A 21,810-nucleotide genomic window follows, 5' to 3' on the forward strand; every position below is an offset into this window, starting at 1 on the left:
CTTGTAGAGACTTCTACCAAGAGACCTTTTTTTCTTAAAACACAAATTTAGTCATAAATAAATTTTATACCGGGTGATAAAAAATGTATGCCCTTTTAAAGAGAGTTCTTCGAGCGCTGACAACGCCTTCTACATTGTGCATCGAAAATGTAAACCGATTCTGATTTCTCACCCTTAAAATCCTTCCGATACGACATTTTGTGTAGATAGCAACATTACCAACGAAGTAATGATTTTTTTTAGATTTTTTAATCTTAACTTTAACGCCCTGTATTTAGGAAACCGCCCACTTTTGAATTAAACCAATTAAATTAAATCGTCATATTCTCACCCCAGGAATATGTGGTAGGATTTTGTAAAGACCTTTTACAGACCCCCTGTATATAGAGTATTTCGAAAAATCTTTGCAATAAGAAAAATAGTCATTTCAAAAAACAAAAATTCCAAAGAATGTTTATTTAATCGTGTTTAGGCTTCTGTGCTTCTTTCAAGTTTTCAAAGAAACATCTTATAAGTAGAATTTGATCCGTAATCTTGGAGTTGCAGAATGATTAAATAAAACTAGGAAATATTACACCAAAATTTCAGTGATTTGACGAACAGAAACAAAAGATAAAGAAATACAAAGAAAAAGATTAAGAAGATAAAATTTCAAGAAAATGTAAATATGCCGCATAAATTCAAAATAATTTTTCTGTCCAATCACAAAAATTTTAGTGTAATTGAACTGCCAAAGTTTATACAATAATTTTCCTTCACTAAATTGTTAAAAAAACTGTGACTTTCCCCTCCCCAAAAAACCAAAATACAATTACTAAGTAAATTTACCCCTCAATCTTGAATTCGCTGTACCCATAAAACAACCAACCCTCACTTCAACCCCCGTTTGAAAAGTGCTCGATTAATAGACGGTTTCAACATCTTTTGACAAAAATAAAAGATCGGGGGATGTCAGTCGTGTGCTCGGCATGCTCTGCCGCTCTTTATAAATATCTAAAACGAGTGGTATACGAGTTGTGCGACACAGAGCTTTAAGAAGAAAGGGGGATGAAATAAATGTTTGTTCAGAAGCCATTAAGCCGAACAATAACGCTTTCATAAAGTTGCGTTGAGTTGGTAATGATCGTTTGGTGTCTCGTTTCCAATGACATTTTTCATTATCGATCGCTGTCCTTTCGCATCAAATTTCTTGACCAAAAACAATAATTAATTTAACCATAACTAAAATTGATTAAATGTAATTGTTCCTTATTAGTGTTTAACACAATAAGCAGGAGAGTCTCTTGAGATATCCAATCAAAGAGTTTTTGTCTCGTTTCCTTAACAAACTTGAGCATTAGCCTCATTTTCACCCAATTTAATTCCTCAATCATCTGGCAACGTCGTCATTAAACCGTCAATGGCCTTACAACTCGGTCTTAAAATGTCCCCGAAAAGGGTTTTTGTAGCCCTTTTTGCGCCCCGTCTTAGTCGAATAGAGGAATCGCTCTGCTCTTTTTCCATTGTTGTGCCTTTTTGCCATCCGCTCATACGACAGAATGAATTTATCAACTCTTTGACATCGCCGCACCTTATCTAAAATATCAGTTTGAATAGAGTGAGAGCGTGAATGACGGAATTTTCTGCATGTATGCATGAGAGAGTCATATATTAGAGTGATAGACATGCACCCTTAGCAAGTACATTTCATAGTGAATGGGAAAATGCAGTTGTGATTGGAGAGAGAAAAATATATAAAAACCCTCACTGGTGCCAAGTCTCCTTTCATTAGCTCAATAAACTATGTCCAGTTCAATTTAATTGGATATCATATAAGGAAAACAAAACCGCTCAACACAATCCGACTGCTCAAACAAGCTCCATCCCCATTTATTCACATTAAACAAACCCATTGTTCGACAGTATATCACTTTCAATCAACTGATTAAAATTGATGACAGAATTTGTTCAAGCACCCGCATGACTGATTCGATTAATTAAGGTGCATTCATATTGTTCACTGACAAATTATTTGTATCCCACGATATTTCTGTTTTAGATAGAGACCTACGTTTCACTATATCTTCATCCATCAGCTACTATGGTAGAGTACCAGGAACCATCCTGCTATGGTCACAATCCGGCTGGTTCGCACTGTGAAGAAACGAACCAGAAACAAAAGCGACGCTCGTGTTTGAACCGAACGTAAACAAAAGCGACGCGCGACCGTCCGCAGCAGGCCGTGGAAGCGTCCCGACGTTGAGGGATGCTCGGCTAGACTGTCCTGTGATTCTGCGGGAGCTGATGTCGCTTCCTGGAGCGCCGTTGCTAGTTTAAAACACACTCGGGAGTGTTGGGAAGAAGGATAAGTGGTTGGCAGCGTTGTCAGACCGGGCAGGCATTCCCGAAGCGACAACAGGAACGAGGATTATTCGGCTTATTACGAGAAACACCAAGAAAAAACGTGTGGAAATATAAATTTGCCATGAATGTCTCCCAATATTTTTCTTTACGAGGCCATCTTGCGGCCTTAGATTTCGATCTCAATAATTTACCTCATCGGATGTTTATTCACAAGTTTTAAACAAAAAGTTATAGGAGACAAAAGGTGGAGCTGTTTAAATGTTCTATCATTTTAGTTTTTATGATTTATTTAATTAGCTCGCTCACTGTATAGAATTTTTCCCAGGTTTCTATACATCATCATGCAGCCCCAAATTTCAGCTTCAAATTACGTCATTAAATATTTCTTCGACAATTTAAAAATAGCTCGGTTACACTTGGAAGAACAGGGGCAAACAAAACGAATTGAGCACTTCTGGACAATATGATGGAAGAAAATTACATTGCAGAATATTTTGTCTTACGAATACCCTTGAGGAATCTCGAATTTTACTGCTTTTAACTGAGAAGTTTGTGAACTTAGGTACTTTTTCTAGCTCAAATAGCTCATCAAATAGGTTTTACCTAGAAGTAAAAACTTGTCAATTTTATTGACCCCTCCCAGAATAATTGCCCATTTTGTACATCTAATTTATATGCAAACTGAAGAACATTTATAAAACGTTACAACAAATTAATCCTTCGTAACTTGGGCGTCCCCACGCAATTTGTCGAACTCTTTCGACAGTGTTCATTAAGCAGCCGATTTTTCCCTGTCAATTTTTTTTCCACGTACAGAGACGAACGATAAAAATTAAAGAATACCCGACTGATTTCCGATCGGGAGTACTGACCTAGAACGAGCCACAAAGGTGAAAAGGTAAATCAATTTGCGTGCCTCAGTGGAAGTCACGTAAAGAAATAAAGGGGCACTTAACTAATTTGAGGAACACTGGTAGTTCAGAATAAGTAGGTTTAAGTGGCTCTAATATGCCTTGGGGAGGTTTATGGACAGATATTCGGGAAATTGCTATTTAAGGGTGTAGTAGTAGCTGTAGTTTTTCTGTTCCCAGACAGCATATCCTCCGAAAAAAATCTCATATCTCACGGTAAAAAGCCCAAAAAGGCGAACAACTAAAGGCATAAACTCAGGTCCAATAAAGGCGAACCGTAAAACTCTACCACAATAATTCCACCTAAGGGGTTGGCTCTCTTAATTGCTCCCGGACCAGCTTCCACTTTATTGCGTTTCCCAATTATATCCGACCCACATTGAACGTTAAAAGAAGTTAATGAATTTTAATTCGGGTCTAAATAAACGTTAGAAGGAAGTAAAAAGCCTTTCGCCCCTTTTAAGCATCGCTTAGAAGGCCTATTTTATTCTTCGTAAGATACAAGATGTGGAAAGTCGGCCCTTAACCCGCCCGTAAGAGGAGCTTTTGTAACTCTAGAGTCCTCGACTTTGTATTGGAAGATTGGAAATCCCCGATCGGGCAAACCAATCGACAGGAATCATTCCGGATTCGAAGAAAAAAACTTTTAGAACTGTCTCAATGGATCTTATTTGGGACTTTTCATCAGTCGTCTTTTTTCCTCTAAAACACCCACCCACGAAATGAAATTCTGGATTTAATTTGCACATTTCCACACATACCAGAGATATTAAATTTCCAACGTATGCATTCCAATCGTAAAAACACGGTCTCGCAGTAATGTTTCCATGAGCAGCAAATGTGGCGAAAAGATGCGTCTGTTGCCATAGAGACGGCGTTGAACCGACGTCGGAGGGGTGTGTCGGCGCTTTTTCTTCACCCTGCCATCCTTTTGTATACCGGGCGATTCCAACTTTCCCCTTCAGAGGCAGCGTTGCATTATTTAAGATACTACTATAAGTATTAGATCGGAATTGTGGCCGTTTATTTAGAACTTGTGCAACAATGTTTTTTTAATACTTTCTCCATATATCAATATTTACAATTTCATTAGTAACACTTCAACTTGATACTGTCTTTGCCTAAAAATGAATTAAGAATTTCTCAATAATCATGGAAGTTGTGAAAGATTGTAAATATTCGTCAATGAACCATTTAGTCACCACATTGTCAAGAACAATTTGTTTTTCTTTTATTTTTGTATCATTTATTTATTTATAAATTTTCAAATAATCAATTGATGAACTTTTTTCGAGTTTAAATCTCGAGTGACTACAAAGTACAAATCGATAAACTACAGAGCGGTACAAAGAACTTTAGGCAAAATGCAAAACACTAAAAAATTTTTAAAATGAAGTCACAAATTACAAATAATATAACGCCTTTGCGTTTTAGCCCTCCGTAACTCATTTATTGTGGAAATAAGCTTATTAGTAAATTTGAATGCAGCCGTAAAATGATAAGTATATGGAAATCTAAAAAAATTCAATCGCTTCAATTTAAAGAGTGTATTATGATGGTAACAGAAACATCTTCATAACATAATTTAGCCCCCGTTATTCCTCCTAAGAGAGGGATGTTAAAGTGGAAAAAAAGTAGCTTTAAACACACACACGCCTTTCAGCATTATCACTTCATAAGTCTAATGAGTTGCACTTTCACGTTTTAAAGGGGACTTGTATGCATCATCGTTAAGGGGGAAACCGCAAAGAACGATGGGAAGGGGAGCACTTTATCTTGGAGGGGTGGGTTTTGCGACGTCCGACCGATAACCGGATGAGGAATGTTTTTTCCCGTCTTAGGGGAGAATTTTATGAGCCCTTTAGTGAGCTTTCATAAACGCAAAACTCCAAATAAATGGCTTGTAGTTCCTCATTTATAAAAAAAACTTTCTTGTACTGTTCCATATGGTGCGTTATAGGGTGGCGTTTGCTGGGGTTTAACTTCACCCCCTCCATACATAACCCTCAATTAATATCTGTGATTTATGCCCTTGTTAGGTGAGGAATAACTTATGTTTAATAGTCAGCAGTGGTTTGGCAGAGGGAGACGACGCACCATATGGCCCTTTTAAGGGCTACAATAACCCATATATTCACTGGATAATATTCAAATCAGCATCAATACGAAGGAACGTGGAAAGAAGGAATTAAAGAACCTTTTATTATGCATTCGCCAAAAGTATTAAAAAACAATCCATCATCGACCAGGCCCGTTTCGGATGTTGCCAAATTTAAATCTACTTGAATCACTTGAATGCTGAAACATTATGATTGATAATATTGTAAGGAGACATAAAAGAGGTCTCTTTTGTTCGTGCATTACAATACGGGGGGCCCCTCTATTATTATACCGTTTCGTGTCCTGATTGTTGTAGAAACTGCCATGAAACCCCGACATACTTGCGTTGCTTGATTTGTGTTAGTTTGTGCAATAAAAGAATAGCACAAGCACGTTTTTCCGATGTGGATGAAATTAGTTTTCATGGCTTATCTGTGCAAAAGTTTCGAGGTGGCGAAAAAACCGGTGTTCTCTGGGGGGAAGTTTTCAGCTGTTGTAAGTTTAGCGCAAGGGTTGCAAAAGGAATCGATATGAATCCTGCAAATGGGGGTTTTTGCCTCGATATTGGGTAAATCTGGGATTTGCTGATACAAAAACGTTCTCGTATAATGGAGGGAAGTTTTATGGGGATCCTTACCGAAATCCTCAAATAAGTTTATTCTCATAATTCTCGAAGTGTATTCCACGTAGAATCTCCCTCAATCCTAAGCAGTCAGCATAAAAAGACGACCCGCTTTATTCCACCATAAAATAAAAAAAAACCATTCCATCTCATGTAACACCTCACCTAAACCCCTCGTTTAAAACACGGATAATAACGCAGAGGGACACCCTTCTCGATCCAATAAAATTATCATAAAAACATCTACCGATCATTCGAGCCATCAAACGGGAAATTCGATGTCAAATCCTGCTTCTTTGAGGGTGGCGAGAGAAGGATGATAATCGGTCCTTGTTTAACTGGTACAGGAAATGAAAAAGAACAGGGGGAAAGTTAGTTTCGATCCTGCATTGCATCCCTCAATTGCCAGAGGCAGTGAAAGTAGGCTTTGATTGAAAGGGTGTTGAAGAGTAGTCTGTATAAGAAGAGGCAGTTGAAGAGCCAATTTTGCAGGATTAAGTCTTTCCTGGGAAGGATATTGAATGAAACATCTATTTTCCACTAGTTAAAATATTTATTTTCACATTTGAAATTGATTACATTTTAACAAGGAATTTACGTAATTTTCTGGATGTGATGACGAAGAAGAGTTCACGGAAAGTTGCATGCTAACATCCCCCTTTTGAAATAACGCTATGCAGGGTGTTCCAAAAATAATGGGACAAAAAGCAACTGCAGATTTCTGATATCAAAATAGTAAGATTCAGCGTAATATTTGCATTCCGAAAGATAATATTACCAATGTTACAGGGTGTTACAGTTCAAATTTTATTTTTGATTTTATTTTATGCCTTCAGTGTTTTAATCTATAGCACTAAAATTTGGCATGCGGGAGTTTTCAGACGTGGCAAAAAAGCGATATAGGCAGTTTTAGCGTAGCAGATAGGTGACGCCACTTGAAACCGTCCTGGCTAATTAATACGGCTTTAATTTTTTCTACGTTAGTATCCCTATTAATAAAAAAATATTATTTTGTTTAAGATTCTAAATATAAAAAAAAGCACCCCTGTTAGTAGCCTCAAAACTTGACCGGTTTCGAGATATTTGCTAGTTTAATGCCTCATGAATTTTTGTATGTCCACATGTATTCTCGAATAGAGCCTAGAACTGGCGAAGTCGAAAGAAGTAAGTAGACTTTTTTTACATGGGCATCGATTTTAAACTGAATATCGATTTGTCAATGACAGAATAGTAACTTGTCAAAGTGGCTATCAACTTTTTCATTAAAATTAGTTGAAATTGAAGTTTTTCATGTTATACGTAATGTACATTATATAAATACCTGGAATATAGTCAAGTTTTGAGGTTACTAACAGATTAACCTTTTTTATCTAAAACATTAAACAAAGTAATATTTTTTATTAGTAAGACTACTACAGATGCGTAGAAAAAGATAGGTCAAGTGGCGACCCTGACTAGCTATTACAAATCCAACAGCAGTAGCTTGTTTCCCACATACGAAAATGTCCGTATACCAAAGTTTAGTACCATAGGTCAAAATATTGACGATATGAAATCAAATCAAAAATAAAATTTAAACTCTAAGACCGTGTATCTTTGATAATATCAATTTCGAAATACAACAATTGCGATGTAACTTATAGCAGGAATCTGTGGGTTTTTTTCTCTTTATTTTTAGGATACCGGGTATATTACTAAGATACGACTATATTAGAAACTTAGTATGATTACTCCACGACGAAAAGAGAAAAAATTGTATTTTTTGTGCGACTTATCCCAATTTAACAAAATTAATCAGCGTTGTTCCTGTTTCTTGTGTCAACATATTAAATTGCTCGTACCTGTTTGGGGACACGTGGGAAACGTTCCATTCCTCTAATTCTAGCTAATTCCATTCATTTTGACTCATTGCCAGTAACCCCATGACTGTTGTTGGTTTTACGCAGACGGTTTCATTGCGTAATATCACAGTAATATCCTTTAAAGCGGACTGCGCCTCTTAGCGTCAGAGAATCCAAAGTTCTAATGTTATCATTGGGAACTCCCAGTATTACCGCGATTAATCGTAAAATTGACAATAGAGTTTAATAATTTTACATCTCGGTTTTGCTTACTCATATAATCTAACAATTATTTTTATTATTTTTGAGGTAATTGGGTTCTAATAATGAGAAAATTATTTTCTTTAAGATACTGAAAGTAATAATTGAAGGATATATTTTTGGATTTTTGATCGAACCTTATAGTACGCAAATGCTATCCGCCATTTTCATATGTCTGTCTGACGTCATCTCAGTATTGTCAAATCACCCACCAATCATATGAAGAGAACAAATTTGTGCTCTAAATCCATTTTTTAAGATTTTAAAAAATTTAGTGAGTGTTCACCCCAATTAGTAATTTCGCATGCTTTATTAGTTAACGTTCAAATCATAATGGCCTTAAGTGAGTTACTAGTTTAGTGTCTTTACTTTTTCCTATTCAAAAACACCTAACCTAACTGACCTTGTGTTACAGCTTCTTGTGTAATCAAATTTTGCTTTCTCGATCCTAGTTCAGTGTGTTTTTACTCAAAATTCGAACTGTTTTTAAAGTAAATATTGCTATTGGCACATCAAGAATATATAGAAGTTCGAACACAGTGGTTAAAGTATGATCCCATATACTTTCCAAGAGGCCCCAAACACCTGTCAAATAACCCTAATTGCATGCATATGAGTTGCCCTGTGTAGTTAGATACTGTAGGCTTTATGTCTCTACATAACCATATTGTTATACCTCACGAATTCTTCTCTTATTGTGTATAAAATTTGATATATATGTGTGTATCCTATAGCATCTAGAAAAATGGGTAAAGACGACATTGTGATTTTCGAAGAAGAATCTCAATCCAGTAGACTCAGTAGAAAAACCAAAGAAACCCCAATGTTCCCTATAGGTAATTTCTTATGTTCCTTTCAATGTTAATATATTTAACCCAATATTTCTTCAGCAATTGGTACATGTACCTTAGCAGTAGCTTATGGAGCTTATATGTTTAAAAACAAAGGCAAAATGAGCACCAGTGTATATCTAATGCAACTCAGAGTGGGAGCTCAAGGTGCTGCAGTAGGAGCCCTGACTTTAGGGCTAGCTTACACAATGTACAAGAACTATTTAGAAAGGAGAGAAAGTGCGAAACAACATCAAGACTAGATCATTGTAAATTAATAGTTTCAAATTTATTTAAATTTTTTAGTGCTTATTTGTTATTTTGAAGGTGCAAAATTTGTCCAACAGGGAGTATTATTCCACTAAAAACCTTTGTTCCATTATAGCTCATTTCTGTGTATAATTTATTTCTGTTTAAAGTACTTCAGTTGTAACTGTAAAGTACAAGGATATATACTTGTGATAAGTTATCTCTAATTCATAAATAATTAAATAATATGGTTTCAAATTTGAATTATTATAATCAGTTTATTTTATTAAAAATTAATTGTTTTATTTGCCATCAGTTCATAGAATGCCAACATATTTAAGCAATAACATTAAACATTAAGGTTTATAAAACATTTCTTAACATGATGAAGCTTTTCTCTTTAATCTGATTCACGTTTCCAATGTTGTCTTCAAATCACTTGCAACTTTAACTTCACTGCCATGATGTCTACCAAAACTTATATTAACAAAATACAACGAAAATGATGCAAAAACCATATATTTCATAACACTCAAAAGAATAAAAACAAAGCAACATAAACAATGAAACATATATGTAAATCCCCCCATACAAAAATTATACCTAAACCCATCAGTTATAACAATAAGGCACACAAAAAAATGCATTCATTATTACTTTTAATATTGTTGATTATAAATTAGCTTTACTTATTCGAGCAAGATTTAAAGCTTCTGCCAGCTGAGCCCCCATATTCTTGTCCACTCTGGTATAATTTTTAACAGCTCTTTCTTGAATAAAATCACTGGCCAATTTGAGATTCCCAGCTATATTCTCAATCAAACGAGCTTTGGCCCCTTCATCCAAAACTTTGCGCCAAAATATTCCGGGTTGCTCAAAATCTTCATCTTTCACAGGCTCATCATATCTAAAAACAATTTTATTTTAGAAATTCGTAAAAAAGCTAATTAAAATTTACCTATCAATATTTCCCGTAACTGGGAAAGGTTCGTACAAAACCTTAACATTTGGATCAGCCTCAGGACCCGAGAAGCTGTTAGGATGATAATTAGGCGCGCTACCTTGGTTGTTTAAAGCCATAAACCCATCTCTCTGGTAGTTACTAACTTTGTAAGGACAGTTCACAGGAATTTGCAGATAATTTGGTCCCAAACGATACCTATGTGTGTCTCCATAGGTAAATAGACGACCTAAAAATTCAACCGATAAAGCAAGCCTTTGATAGAACAAATAATCATCACCAACCCTGAAGCATTCTATCTGGAGAAGGCTGAATTCCAGGCACCATGTGAGCAGGATTAAAAGCAATTTGTTCGACCTCTGCAAAGTAGTTTTCTGGATTTCTATTGAGGACCATTTTCCCTACCGGGATCAAAGGATAGACACTATGGGGCCACACTTTGGTCAAATCAAAGGGATTGTATCTTGTACGAGTAGCTTGTTCGGTAGTCATAACCTGTTATTATTAATTAACTAACATTGTATCTTAACTTAAGCACGATGTGATTACTTGAATATAAACGGACCAGCTAGGGAAATTGTTATTAGCAATAGCATTAAACAAATCTCTTATGCTGTAATCGGGATCAGTGCCTGCCAACTCTTCAGCTTTAGCAGCACTCAGATTTTTTATCCCCTGATCCGTCTTAAAATGGAATTTGCAGTACACGTATTCCCCACGATTATTAATGAGCTTAAAAGTATGAGAACCATAGCCATTCATATGTCGATAACCATCAGGAGTACCTTAAAATACGTCAAATATTAAATTTAATCTTGTTTTATGTATTGTAAGGGTAAATTAAAATTTACCCATAAAAACGGTAAACATGATTAATACAGCATCCAACAATACCTGACTCTAGGCAACCAATCATACACATCCACTCTACGTCATGCTGATACTATTGACTAGGTTTACATAAAGTTTTCAACATATTTCAAAACGATTTCTTTTTAAATAGATCTTTCAAAATCCCACCTCTATCCCCAAATAAAAACATAAACTGATGAATCGACTCTGGTCTTAAAGTATGAAAGTCCCACATCATATCAGGGTCTTTCAAGTGAGTCTGCGGGTTGCGTTTTTGGGTGTGTATAAAGCTGGAAAACAAAATGGGGTCTTTGATGAAGAAGATTGGGGTGTTGTTGCCCACTAGATCCCAAATACCATCCTCAGTGTAGAATTTCATTGCAAAGCCTCGAGGATCTCGGGCAGTATCTGCCGAACCTACATTTTTTAATGTTCAAATTGGTCTTATTTTCTTATATAGAGTAACTAATACCTGCCTCCCCTCCCACTGTTGAAAACCTCACAGCTACAGGAGTGCGCTTCCCAATGGTGTTAAAAATTTTAGCTGCACAGTAGTTGGTAATATCGTGAGTCACCTAATACGGCATAAGGCGTAATTTTTTAAAAAGATTTTAGTACATTGAGGAAATACCTCAAAATACCCAAAAGCTCCAGCCCCCTTGGCATGGACTACTCTCTCAGGAATTCGCTCTCGGTTAAAATGAGCCATTTCTTCAATAAAATGGGCATCTTGCAACAGAATAGGGCCCCCTGGGCCAACGGTCTGAGTGGCGTCTTTTACCACTATAGGGGTGCCATGAGCAGTGGTTGATCTTTCACCCTTTTAAAATAAATTTAAAGTTGGTTGTGGCGAAAACGTGTGTGATGCAATATTTTTTCTAACATAATAATTATAAAGATTAAGGAGTTCTCCTGTTATAATTCTGCGCACCAATTTTTTGAAGATGCTATTTGATATATTACTACTGAATAGTAGTAATCACGGTTTATGGGTCTTATAATCTTTGTGACGCAGCTATAAATTATGTTAGTTGTAAAATTTTATGGCCGGAAATAAGAATACACGAATATTGAAATTTCATTATAGTATTTACGTTCATCTATACATAAACAAGCATTACACGGCAATACTTTTATCATATTACTGGTATATTCCTTTTAACGATCGAAACCAGCATATGGACAAGCAAATGGTGTTCATGGCACGATTTTAGAGTGTTATAGATAAACATATTACAAATTTATTCATAGCTCATGGTCAAAAACAAAAATGTTATTTTGATATATTGAACTTTGTTCGATAATCTTATTGACAAAAATCGATTTGTAAAGGAGATATGCAGATATTATTATCATGATTAAGCGATCTTCATTAAAAACGAGAGTTTGTTATACACTTATTTCAACTATTTACTTGTTAAAATTACATTTAGAATAGAGGACATAGGGTTAATTCAGTTTACACTTTAAGAACGTCAAATCTTTTAAATTCAAAAACCTAAAAAACAATATATTATCTAAAAATATACACTTTAAATTAGAAAAGAATACAAATTACACAATAATCAAGTATTTATAGAAAATTTTTGACATCAGATTATATATTTTACTAATTTGCGCTTTGTATTTAACCCTTGTTTTTTCATTATGGTCGAAGGTCAGTTTTTATTATCACAGATGTAGCATGGAAACAGAATGCAACAAATACTAATTTGAACAATTACACCGATTAATATGTATAATAGATGGGAAAAAATATGTGAACAATATAAAAAAATACCAGTTTGATATGTGGTCAATATACTTTAAATCTTCCATTGTTTTAATAGTGAAATCACCGCAAATAGCCTGCCATGGAAATAAAACCAGAGAAATAATAAATTTCAACCAAATACGAAATAATATAGGCATTGTTGTTAAACTTTTTTTAATAACTACTTATCTAATTCGTTGCAAGTTTTTTTAGTATTAACAGTGGAATTAAAAAAACCCTATAAATGAATCTTTTGCATGTCTCTCTCTATAGTTGTCCAAGAAAATGCACACATAATGGTGACTTGAAAGTTATGAAAAGCTGAGTTTTCTGGTTGTTCGTTTAGATATCAAAATTACAACGACAAAACATGCAAAATTTCTTTTATGTTTTATTGGTAAAAGGCCAAAGTTGATAGTGTCTGTATTACTGTTATCAAGAACCATTTGAGAACAGTTACATGCATTTCTTATGTGCTCGGAAGATATGTAACAATTTAATTTTCCCAAGGAATATTCCTAAATTTTAAATTTTGCTTAAAAATCCAATAACATTCTGTATTTAACAAATTAATAAATTTTATTTTTTTGTTTGGAACCTCAAGACACAATAGATCTTTAATAATACATATATCATTTGAAAAAAAGTAAAATTTGGGCCTACGGTCTACAGAAAGATAGAATCTAACCAACCTGAACTAACATTCTCAAAAAAAAATTTTTTAAGGGTACAAACACTACAAGAACTTTGAAAATCTCTATAATTAAATTTTTAACAAAGCTTTATTATGAAGTTCAATTATTCTACTTTAAATTGCCTTACTAATTACACATGTTTCCAGAAAACGTGTCTTTGTAGTGACTCATTTGAATGCAAAGGTTGAAGTGCAATTTTTGGGGCTCAAATTTTTAAATTGGTTTTTTAGTGATAGCAAAATATGACTACAAATTGAGTACTAAAAATCTAGTTTTTAGAGGTTTTAATGCGCAAAACGTAAAATTTATTATATAACTGAATTTATTATAATATTATCAGAGGTACTTATCCAATTGGAGACGAAATTCGAAAATTGATCCTCTGGTTGGCGAATTTGAAATGTAGATTTTTCGATTTTCACACGCTTTTTTGTAAAATCAAGACTTAAAATTTTCTTTAAAATTACCACGAAGGACCACAACATTCAAGTTTGGTGTCAAAACGGCAACAAATTATACTTTTTCAAAATACTGAACTAAAATTCCAATTTTGCCGTTTTGATATGTAATGTGAAAAACCATTTCCTGTTGACCTTTTAGATCACAATATCCACAATGTGATAATATCACTGTAGAGAAACTTTTATACTCTTCGACTATGGTTCTGTTACCAAATGTCACCAAATTCAGTCATTTTAATTTACATCAGAAATTTTCAGAAGTTTCCTTCAAAATTGAATTGAAATGTAATTTTATGTAAAGAATTGAACTTAAATATGCAGGTGAATGCGCTAAAACGCTGAAAAACAGTTCGCTGTAAACTATATACCTAATTAGTTCTACGTTTTTGATCATCAAAATTTAATCGCCTGAATTAAATTTTTAATTATTATTTAATTTTAAACTTATTTTGTTTCTACGATCTTAATATATATACAACAACCATCTAATTTAGGATTTTGAAGAGAAATTAAAAGTAAATTGGTTCTTGCACCATTATGCATTTTTCAGCTTAAGTCATGCACAACTGGTAACATGTCACATTAATGCACTTTTTTATAAACAATTCAAGGAGACAATCAACATGTAGATATAAAGTTGACTCACCTTGGCATTTCCCTGGTTCTTTGCCTGCCAATCTAACAGCTGAGTTGAAGCTTTATCCCTTGAGGTCATTTTTATTAAGAAAACTCGGAATTAATTGTATTAAAAACCCCGGAAACGATAAAAAAACAAAACACAACTGAACGACGACTCTCCCTTTGAAGGATGATTATATTTTGTTTTCGTTTGTTTATGCTTTGCCGTCATGTGTCGTGTTTTGTTATCATTCCCTTCTCCTTACGATGTTATGTGCACGTGTTCAACGCGCAGGCGCGAAACTCAACATGAACTTCAAATAAACAAAATTTTTATTAAAAAAATAATAAACAGATTTGATTTTGATTAATATTGAAAGGTCTAGAGACTTTTTTCGTGAGCGCTTGACATACAAAATTACATAAAAATTGTTTTGTGTTAGTTTGAGCAGCCTTAGTGTAAGTAGGGTAGTTCTCTAAGATAAGAATATATGGGAAAACCGTCTTATCAAATGTCTTTCCTGACACTGATTGCCATGTTCTTTTGTTTTTGAGGTAAAATTTAACCTGGACGATCATGGTAATCTTTTTTATAGCAAATACCCTTGCTGAAAAATTTTTGAAATTTGAGAAAAAACACATAAAGTGCCCAGGGAGTCTGAAAATAGTTTTTTTCATATTTGCGGAAATACGATTTAAGTTGAAGAGCTGGCTTTTATTTTAGCGGGCAACACCAAAATCACGGTTTCCATGAAGTGACCAAAATTCCCATCCCTAGCTGCGCGCATATTTTGCGTAGCAACGTTGTCGATGTTGCGACGCGTTCATACTTCTCAGTGAAAAGAGGCAATAAATAATATGTAATAAAAGACAACTGAACGACCCCCTCCTTCAATGATGATTGTATTTTGTTTTGCCTCCGTCGTTTTTTATTGCCACTCTTCTCCTTCTAGTGACATGTGTGTTAAAGTCACAGGAGCGGAATTACATAACAGAACAAATGAAAATTCAACATCAACGCCAAATAGAGTGAATTTTTATTTTTTATAATATTAAACGGATTTGATTTGGATGATTGTATAAAAGTCTAGAAACTTTTTTTGTGTCTTTGATACGATAAACTATATAGAAATGCTTATGTCTAATTGCGTGCGTAATTTAAATAGCAGTGTTGCCAATATTCCGGCTCATTCAAACTTTTTAGGAAAAGGGGATAATAATTTGAAGTCACAAACTGAACACACAGTTTATTTGGCATGGTAGCGGGAAAATACAAAACTATTCTCTTAAAACAATGCCATAAGGTCATACAAGCTATAAAATACAGCACAGAGCAACTGTAAAATATCCTTGTTGTACTATGTAGGTAACCAATTCATCAAAGTATTTTTTCTCGACAACAAAAAATTACGTATATCACAGGGCCGATTTGAAGAAACAACGCATTGTTGAACTAAATTAGGTTTTGAAATTATGATATCACAGTTACATATATTTTAGCTTGATACTTTTGATCTTTAATTATAAAAGTAACGTAACGCTAGTCAGAATTTATGGAAACAAAAACATTTTAAAAAATGCTTAAAATAGGTAACGGGTGACCATTATAAAAAAAATCTCAAGTAATCTTGGAAATATCAGCAGCTTATCTGGGATCAATTCATCTGTTAGCCAGATATTTGATGGTAAATAGTAAATTGCTTAATCAAGCATCTTGTATTTAAAATTCAACGTCTACTGCAAGTTTTTTGTTTCAATGATCAACCGTTATTTCATTTATGTATAAAAAAATCTACTGTTGCTCAGTACTCTCAACAATAAGCATAATACTCTGCTGCCCTCCAGCATCTCCAGTCACTCCTCTAACGCATTCCACTTGATGTGAAGCCCAGTCTTTTCTTTGGCAAAATGTGGAGCAATATGGAGTCCTTCTGCAAAGAGAACACTCGGCTAACGCTTCCCTGTTGCAATTAGCACACTAAAATTTTTTTTATTAGAATTGATTATTTGTCTGTTATGAAAAAATGCCTTCTTCTGATTATCAGTATCAATTTGCTGCAGTGTCGAATCAGCATTATTCCCGTCTGAACCCAAAGCAGCTACTTGCGCTTCAACTCTGGCAGCCAAAACCGCAGACTCTCGCTCCCTTTGAAATCGCTCTTGCTGCCTACTTATCACCTCCTTCAGCTCCTCAATTCCCCTGTTAACACATTATTAAATTCAAGAAATTCTTGTAAGAAGTCTAATAACCTTCTATATTCCCCTGACAACCTGGTAATTTGATTAGAAATATCCTCCAGTTTTTTAATGCACCCGGCTGGATCGCTAGTTACTACAGTTTCCATGAGTTGATAATCTTCAGAATCGAGCCCTTCAGCCAGACTGTGCCACGCCTCCTCTTTGGTCTGGTGATCGCTGTCTTCTTCATTGGAGGTCACAAGAGCCCTTTTACTTTTAAAATATTGTTACAACTCTATGAGCAATATGTTATGAACGTACTTCATGGAATCACTCTCTTTTCGTCTCTTTCTCTTGTAAGGAGTGAATAGACGAACAGGGCCAGTAGCGCTCTCGTCATCACAGCAAGCTGCGCAGGTGCAACTAGTTGCATGAGGGAAAATTATTCCTGAATAGAATTATCATAAATCGTTTATTTTTTTAACTTGAGAAATACAACGAACCTTCATCAATCAGAGTTTGTAAACTTCTGCCTCCAAACCGTATGCTCCTCTTCCAATCTTTACTAGACGCCCTTCCTGAAAGAAGTCACACAAAAAATAAAATATTTACTAAGAAATTTGTGGATAAAAATAATTAGAAGCATACCGCACAAAGCTTCAAATTCGCTGGGAGTGTACCAGGAATTTCCGAGTTTTATGCATCTTCCCCGACCGCCGGACCCAAAACGCGCTTTATGCAACTCGGCTGAAGTATTCTTACATCTGAAAACAATCCTCAATTTTCCTTACAAACAATGCGATACAAGTTAATACCTCACAGGCAGGATTGGTAAATTGGCAGCCTCACTCCAGGAACCTACCACAGTAGGATTGACCTAACATAACAGAAAATATTTAAATCTCTGTTTATTGAGATGACTGAATTAATTTACAGTAACAGAAACGCTCTCAGAACCACTCCCTCCAACATCTTCTTGTTGGATAACAATGGTTTTCAATTCAGTTGTCCCATTCCCATCAGTGGCTAAGTAACCATTATTGTCCACGCAGAGCATAGGTTTAAAGTGTTGCATCTGGTCTTGAGTGATGACATTGAAAGTGCTCGCAATGAGACTACCTAAGTTTGCATACAAAAAATAAATTTGTTTATTGAAAATTGAAAAATAAATTAAAAGTGGAATAAAATTTCATAGTTCATATTTTCAGAGTATGAAATTTGTGGTCAATTCTTGAGTTCACTAATTTATCTGGTTTTTAAAATATCAACATAAAATTTCATTATTGTTTCACCCTATATTTACATATTTATATAAAGTATTTGTGTGATCATTGCACAAATTTTGAGAATAGATGTTTCTCAATAAATAAATAGAAAATTAATAGTAAAGTTTTGTGCAACACCTCATTTCCATAATACAGGGTGTGAAAGTTAGAAAGGTATTGTCTTTTTTTTGGTATTTGGTACTTTAGCATTAATTTAATAACTGCTAAGATGCTCACCATAGCAGAAAAATATTTATTTTTTATTGTTATCCTATAATTTGTATTAAAAACCTAAATAATTTTTAATTTCTTAACGTTTAAAATCCCACGAGTAAGTACCAAATGTTCATCACAAATGTTAATTTTTTAATAAAGAAAATGAAAATAAACTTTAAGTATTGCCACTAGGACCTGACAGAAGCCTTTCCTCCAAGTTTATACCGTCATTACATAACAACTTGTATTTACATACTGCCAAAATTTTTTTTTATGACAATTCATGATCACCTACGACGACGTATCATGATTTATGAATCAACATTTGACAACGATCATGACGTCACAGGAAACGGCACATGACTATCGGATTTCCTGTTGTCTTCCCATATCGATTTAATTTTTGTTTAATGGACATATTCCGATACTAACATGCATACAAAGGCAATGGAAAATATACTGACCAACAGGTAAAGAAACTGGAACGCCGGTATGGCGAACGGAAACGGTGGACACTCGGGTATTTTTGGTTTCAACTTGGTCGCCATGATCGCCATTGTCGTCGTGCTCGCTCGCAAGATGTTCGGCTTCGGAGATGTCCGGTAGGACGACGTCGTCCGAGTTTGAGTTCTCCATGTGGAAAAACGCCCGAACAGAAACACCGTCCTCAGAGAGTCTGAATACGGTTTCCACGCACTTAATGTCACCAAATTTTCAATTTTCGCGAGCTCGCACAGGAGAGTACGGACACCGTTTCAAGACGCTGAGTCAGGCCGTTTCGAGGGTATTTCCGATAAGGCTTGCTCGATCACAACACGCATGCGTGGGAATTTAGTTTAAATAATTTTTTAAATTCCATTCAAATTCCTTTCCATTATTAACACTTTCAATATTTCATAACATTAAATTTAAATAAATTATGTATGTTTTCCTAACTATGAAGAACAGTTTTTATAAGAAAAGATTTGAATTAAACTTTTTAATAATTAACCTTAAAAAATGACCTATCGTTGCACAAAGTATTTAAAAAAAAGCATATGTATTTAAAAAATAATTTATTTAAATATTATATAAGATTCTACAATGTTATTACATTAATAATTTCAAATAAATAAATAAATTTAAGCAAAAACTCAGGACTATTATGGTCGCCATTATTGTATAAACAACCACAACTGTAGATACACCATCTCATTGGTTACATGCTTCAACAATTTTTTAACACGCGACCTCTTTTGGGCCCGTTGATTGGCTCTCACAATTTCATCTGTCGTTCTGATTTTTTGACAATTGATTAAATGGCCGACTTTTTGAAATTGGGGGAAAAATGTTACGGAACCGTTAAATTGTGGGAACTGCCTTGAACAGTTTTGTTCTTTTTTGAAAACCTGTTCTGCAAAGTAGTTCTCAAAAGTTTACATAAAAGAACATTTTCAATATGACTGTTTCTCTTTACATTACTAAATGATTTCTTTCCTTGAAATTAAAGAAGAGGCCATAGCAGAATAAAACCCAACTACCTACTTAAATTTGAAAAAAAAGTTTAAATTTATATCTTTTTTAACATAATAGTAGAAAACAATAACAAACAAGTAAAAAAAGCATCACTCAGAAAGTCGCAATTTATGTAATTTCCTTTAGTTAATTGTAAAAAAACGAGTTCAGTTCTTTTAACAAGAACTGTTGTCAGAACCTATGACAGTTAACCTGTTCAGTTATTTCTGTAACATCCCTAGTTGAATTTGCCATTTTGGGTATAACTAACGCCGACTGGTTATAAATTATCTGAAATTTATAATTTCCAGCTAAATAAACAGTTGTAACCCATACATTAAACCGGTAAGTATAGCAAGATAGGTATATATCCAATATTTATAGCTAAAAATATAAAACTGTTCTTGTATACATTTTATAAATTCAAACACACTTATAGTTCATTTCTTGCTTTTTTTGGAGGTGAAAAATGAGCCACAGGCACGACTCGGAGAACGAGGATGACCCCGAGCCCTTTGAAAGCTCGGGGGACGAATGGGACATGCAGGTAAGGCTGGATTTTTAACATATTTATTATAGTATCAACATGGCCTTGTGAAGCACATTAGCCCCTTATATACTCTGATAACCCTTAAAATTCAAGCTTTTGTTCTTTAGAAAGCAAAAGAAGAAGAAACTGGCCGCCGGAAATCCTCAAGAATCACTCGCAACCCCAAGAAAAAATTTGTTGCTGAAGAAAGTGCTAGCGATTTTGAAGGAACTGGCTCAGTAGATGAAGAAGATGATTATTTCTCTGAAGAAGAGCCAGTTACCAAGAAACAAAAACGTAATACTGGGACAAAGAAGCCTGCCAAACCTGCCACAAAAACAAAGCCTATTCCAAAAAAGCAAAAAGTTTCTAATGAAAGTGAGCTGTCCAATGATGACAATTCTGATATGTTCCAAGAAAACAATAAAAAAGAGAAGGGAAATACTGATTCAGACTCGTCAAGGACAAGTATCCATGTCCCTTCTAGAGGAGTTCACAGGAAGTTCATTCCAAAAACCATTTATTCAGAAGACTATGCAGTATGCTTTAAAACTCTTATTGTTATAATTGCTATTGAAATTCAAATTTTAGACTGGTTCCTTTGTTATTTTGAAAAAAGATGCTCAAGGGGGAGACCCAAGCAAACACCCAGTAATTTGGAGGATTGATGGAAAGGCATTATTGCAGAAATATGAGGCTTTTGATGAGGATGATAGGGTTAGACATAAAAATACTTCCATTGTAAGTGATTTTTTTTATCATGATCCAATTTATTCTCATTAATATTTTTAATTTGCAGTACACAGGCTGGTCCCCGCTGGATAAAGATTTATATGCTCCCATTACAGTTGGTGTTGTTAGACACAATAACAACAACTTGACAGTTGAAGTGCAATGGGAAACATTGAAAATTATCAATGCAGATAGCGATTAATAAGTCAGATTTTTACCATATAATAATAGACTTAAGTTTTTATTGACAGGACAATGTTTGAATGCGCATCACTAATCTATTTACTCTCGAACTTTACTGATAAATGTTCTTTATAAAGTGTTACAAATTGGAAAAATTGAGAATCAAGTCAAAGTTAAGTTAACCATCTATGGTTTTTCTTTATTCCCTAATCCCCTCTTTAAAATTGAAAATGGTTTAGAAGTGCAATTTTTGAATTTCCTGTGTTTGATATGGAGGTGATTAATAAATGTTACTTTTTACATTAAGCATGCATAAGGTTTTTATTCTTTGGAAAGAATGTAGATGAGAAGAGTGTGCCATTGCGTAAGGAAATTTATGGCTGAAAATTGCGTTAAACTTCTGTATGACTGCTATGAAAATTTGTTTTAGGAGTAAGCTATAAACAGGTAGTTTTTGAAGGAGAAAATTACAAACTTATATTAAAATGAAATGTAATATAACTCTCAAGTTTTCTTGACGATATGGTGACCAACAATTTCACTAATATAATGTTTTTTTGTGAAACATATAAATTTTCTTGGCAAATCATAAAAATAAAATTGCACTTACACTTACTATTTTATAAACTGATGAATTATGTTGTATAATTCTTCATTTCTAATATATTTCTCCTTTTCCAACATTTTCATTTCTTGGCGGCGTTTAAGGATCGAAA

General features: G+C 34.3%; 5 protein-coding genes across 9 annotated transcripts in view; 2 read left to right on the plus strand and 3 right to left on the minus strand.

The window, feature by feature from the left end:
• The window catches only part of tei (teiresias), a 169,062-nt gene extending 166,743 nt beyond the window's left edge, over positions 1-2,319 (minus strand). The window contains exon 1 of the mRNA XM_066295209.1: positions 2,051-2,319. The gene's annotated coding sequence lies outside the window, so the exon portion shown is untranslated. The remainder of the gene's footprint in view (positions 1-2,050) is intronic.
• Positions 2,320-8,222: 5,903 nt separating this feature from the next.
• LOC136346344 (HIG1 domain family member 1A, mitochondrial-like) lies at positions 8,223-9,450 on the plus strand. 4 transcript variants are annotated; one of them, XM_066295417.1, is made up of 4 exons: positions 8,261-8,421; positions 8,813-8,914; positions 8,969-9,177; positions 9,236-9,450. In XM_066295417.1, exons 1-3 carry the CDS (start codon positions 8,412-8,414, stop codon positions 9,169-9,171), a joined length of 315 nt encoding a protein of 104 aa, XP_066151514.1. In that variant the 5' UTR covers positions 8,261-8,411; the 3' UTR covers positions 9,172-9,177; positions 9,236-9,450. The 4 variants fall into 4 exon arrangements, with proteins under 4 accessions (XP_066151515.1, XP_066151514.1, XP_066151513.1 ...); XM_066295418.1 differs by having other exon boundaries at positions 8,223-8,352; positions 8,969-9,450; XM_066295416.1 differs by having other exon boundaries at positions 8,969-9,450.
• A 210-nt stretch (positions 9,451-9,660) lies between these two features.
• Cat (Catalase) lies at positions 9,661-14,750 on the minus strand. The gene is made up of 8 exons (XM_066295412.1): positions 14,526-14,750; positions 11,602-11,790; positions 11,443-11,545; positions 11,139-11,387; positions 10,668-10,903; positions 10,403-10,613; positions 10,116-10,347; positions 9,661-10,064 (listed from the first exon to the last, which is right to left on the minus strand). Exons 1-8 carry the CDS (start codon positions 14,592-14,594, stop codon positions 9,830-9,832), a joined length of 1,524 nt encoding a protein of 507 aa, XP_066151509.1. The 5' UTR covers positions 14,595-14,750; the 3' UTR covers positions 9,661-9,829.
• A 979-nt stretch (positions 14,751-15,729) lies between these two features.
• On the minus strand, positions 15,730-18,972 carry Deaf1 (deformed epidermal autoregulatory factor 1). 2 transcript variants are annotated; one of them, XM_066295413.1, is made up of 9 exons: positions 18,621-18,972; positions 17,610-17,794; positions 17,491-17,552; positions 17,324-17,439; positions 17,179-17,253; positions 16,997-17,123; positions 16,748-16,948; positions 16,526-16,697; positions 15,730-16,475 (listed from the first exon to the last, which is right to left on the minus strand). In XM_066295413.1, exons 1-9 carry the CDS (start codon positions 18,790-18,792, stop codon positions 16,290-16,292), a joined length of 1,296 nt encoding a protein of 431 aa, XP_066151510.1. In that variant the 5' UTR covers positions 18,793-18,972; the 3' UTR covers positions 15,730-16,289. The 2 variants fall into 2 exon arrangements, with proteins under 2 accessions (XP_066151510.1, XP_066151511.1); XM_066295414.1 differs by having other exon boundaries at positions 16,748-16,942; positions 18,621-18,971.
• Positions 18,973-19,861: 889 nt separating this feature from the next.
• On the plus strand, positions 19,862-21,463 carry LOC136346343 (myb-like protein V). The gene is made up of 5 exons (XM_066295415.1): positions 19,862-19,995; positions 20,113-20,197; positions 20,308-20,718; positions 20,771-20,920; positions 20,979-21,463. The coding sequence occupies exons 2-5, from the start codon at positions 20,120-20,122 to the stop codon at positions 21,111-21,113; spliced, it is 774 nt and encodes a 257-aa protein (XP_066151512.1). The 5' UTR covers positions 19,862-19,995; positions 20,113-20,119; the 3' UTR covers positions 21,114-21,463.
• The last annotated feature ends 347 nt before the right edge of the window (positions 21,464-21,810 follow it).

Source organism: Euwallacea fornicatus, chromosome 22, assembly GCF_040115645.1.
Source record: "Euwallacea fornicatus isolate EFF26 chromosome 22, ASM4011564v1, whole genome shotgun sequence".
In the NCBI taxonomy this organism is placed as follows: Eukaryota; Metazoa; Arthropoda; class Insecta; order Coleoptera; family Curculionidae; genus Euwallacea; species Euwallacea fornicatus.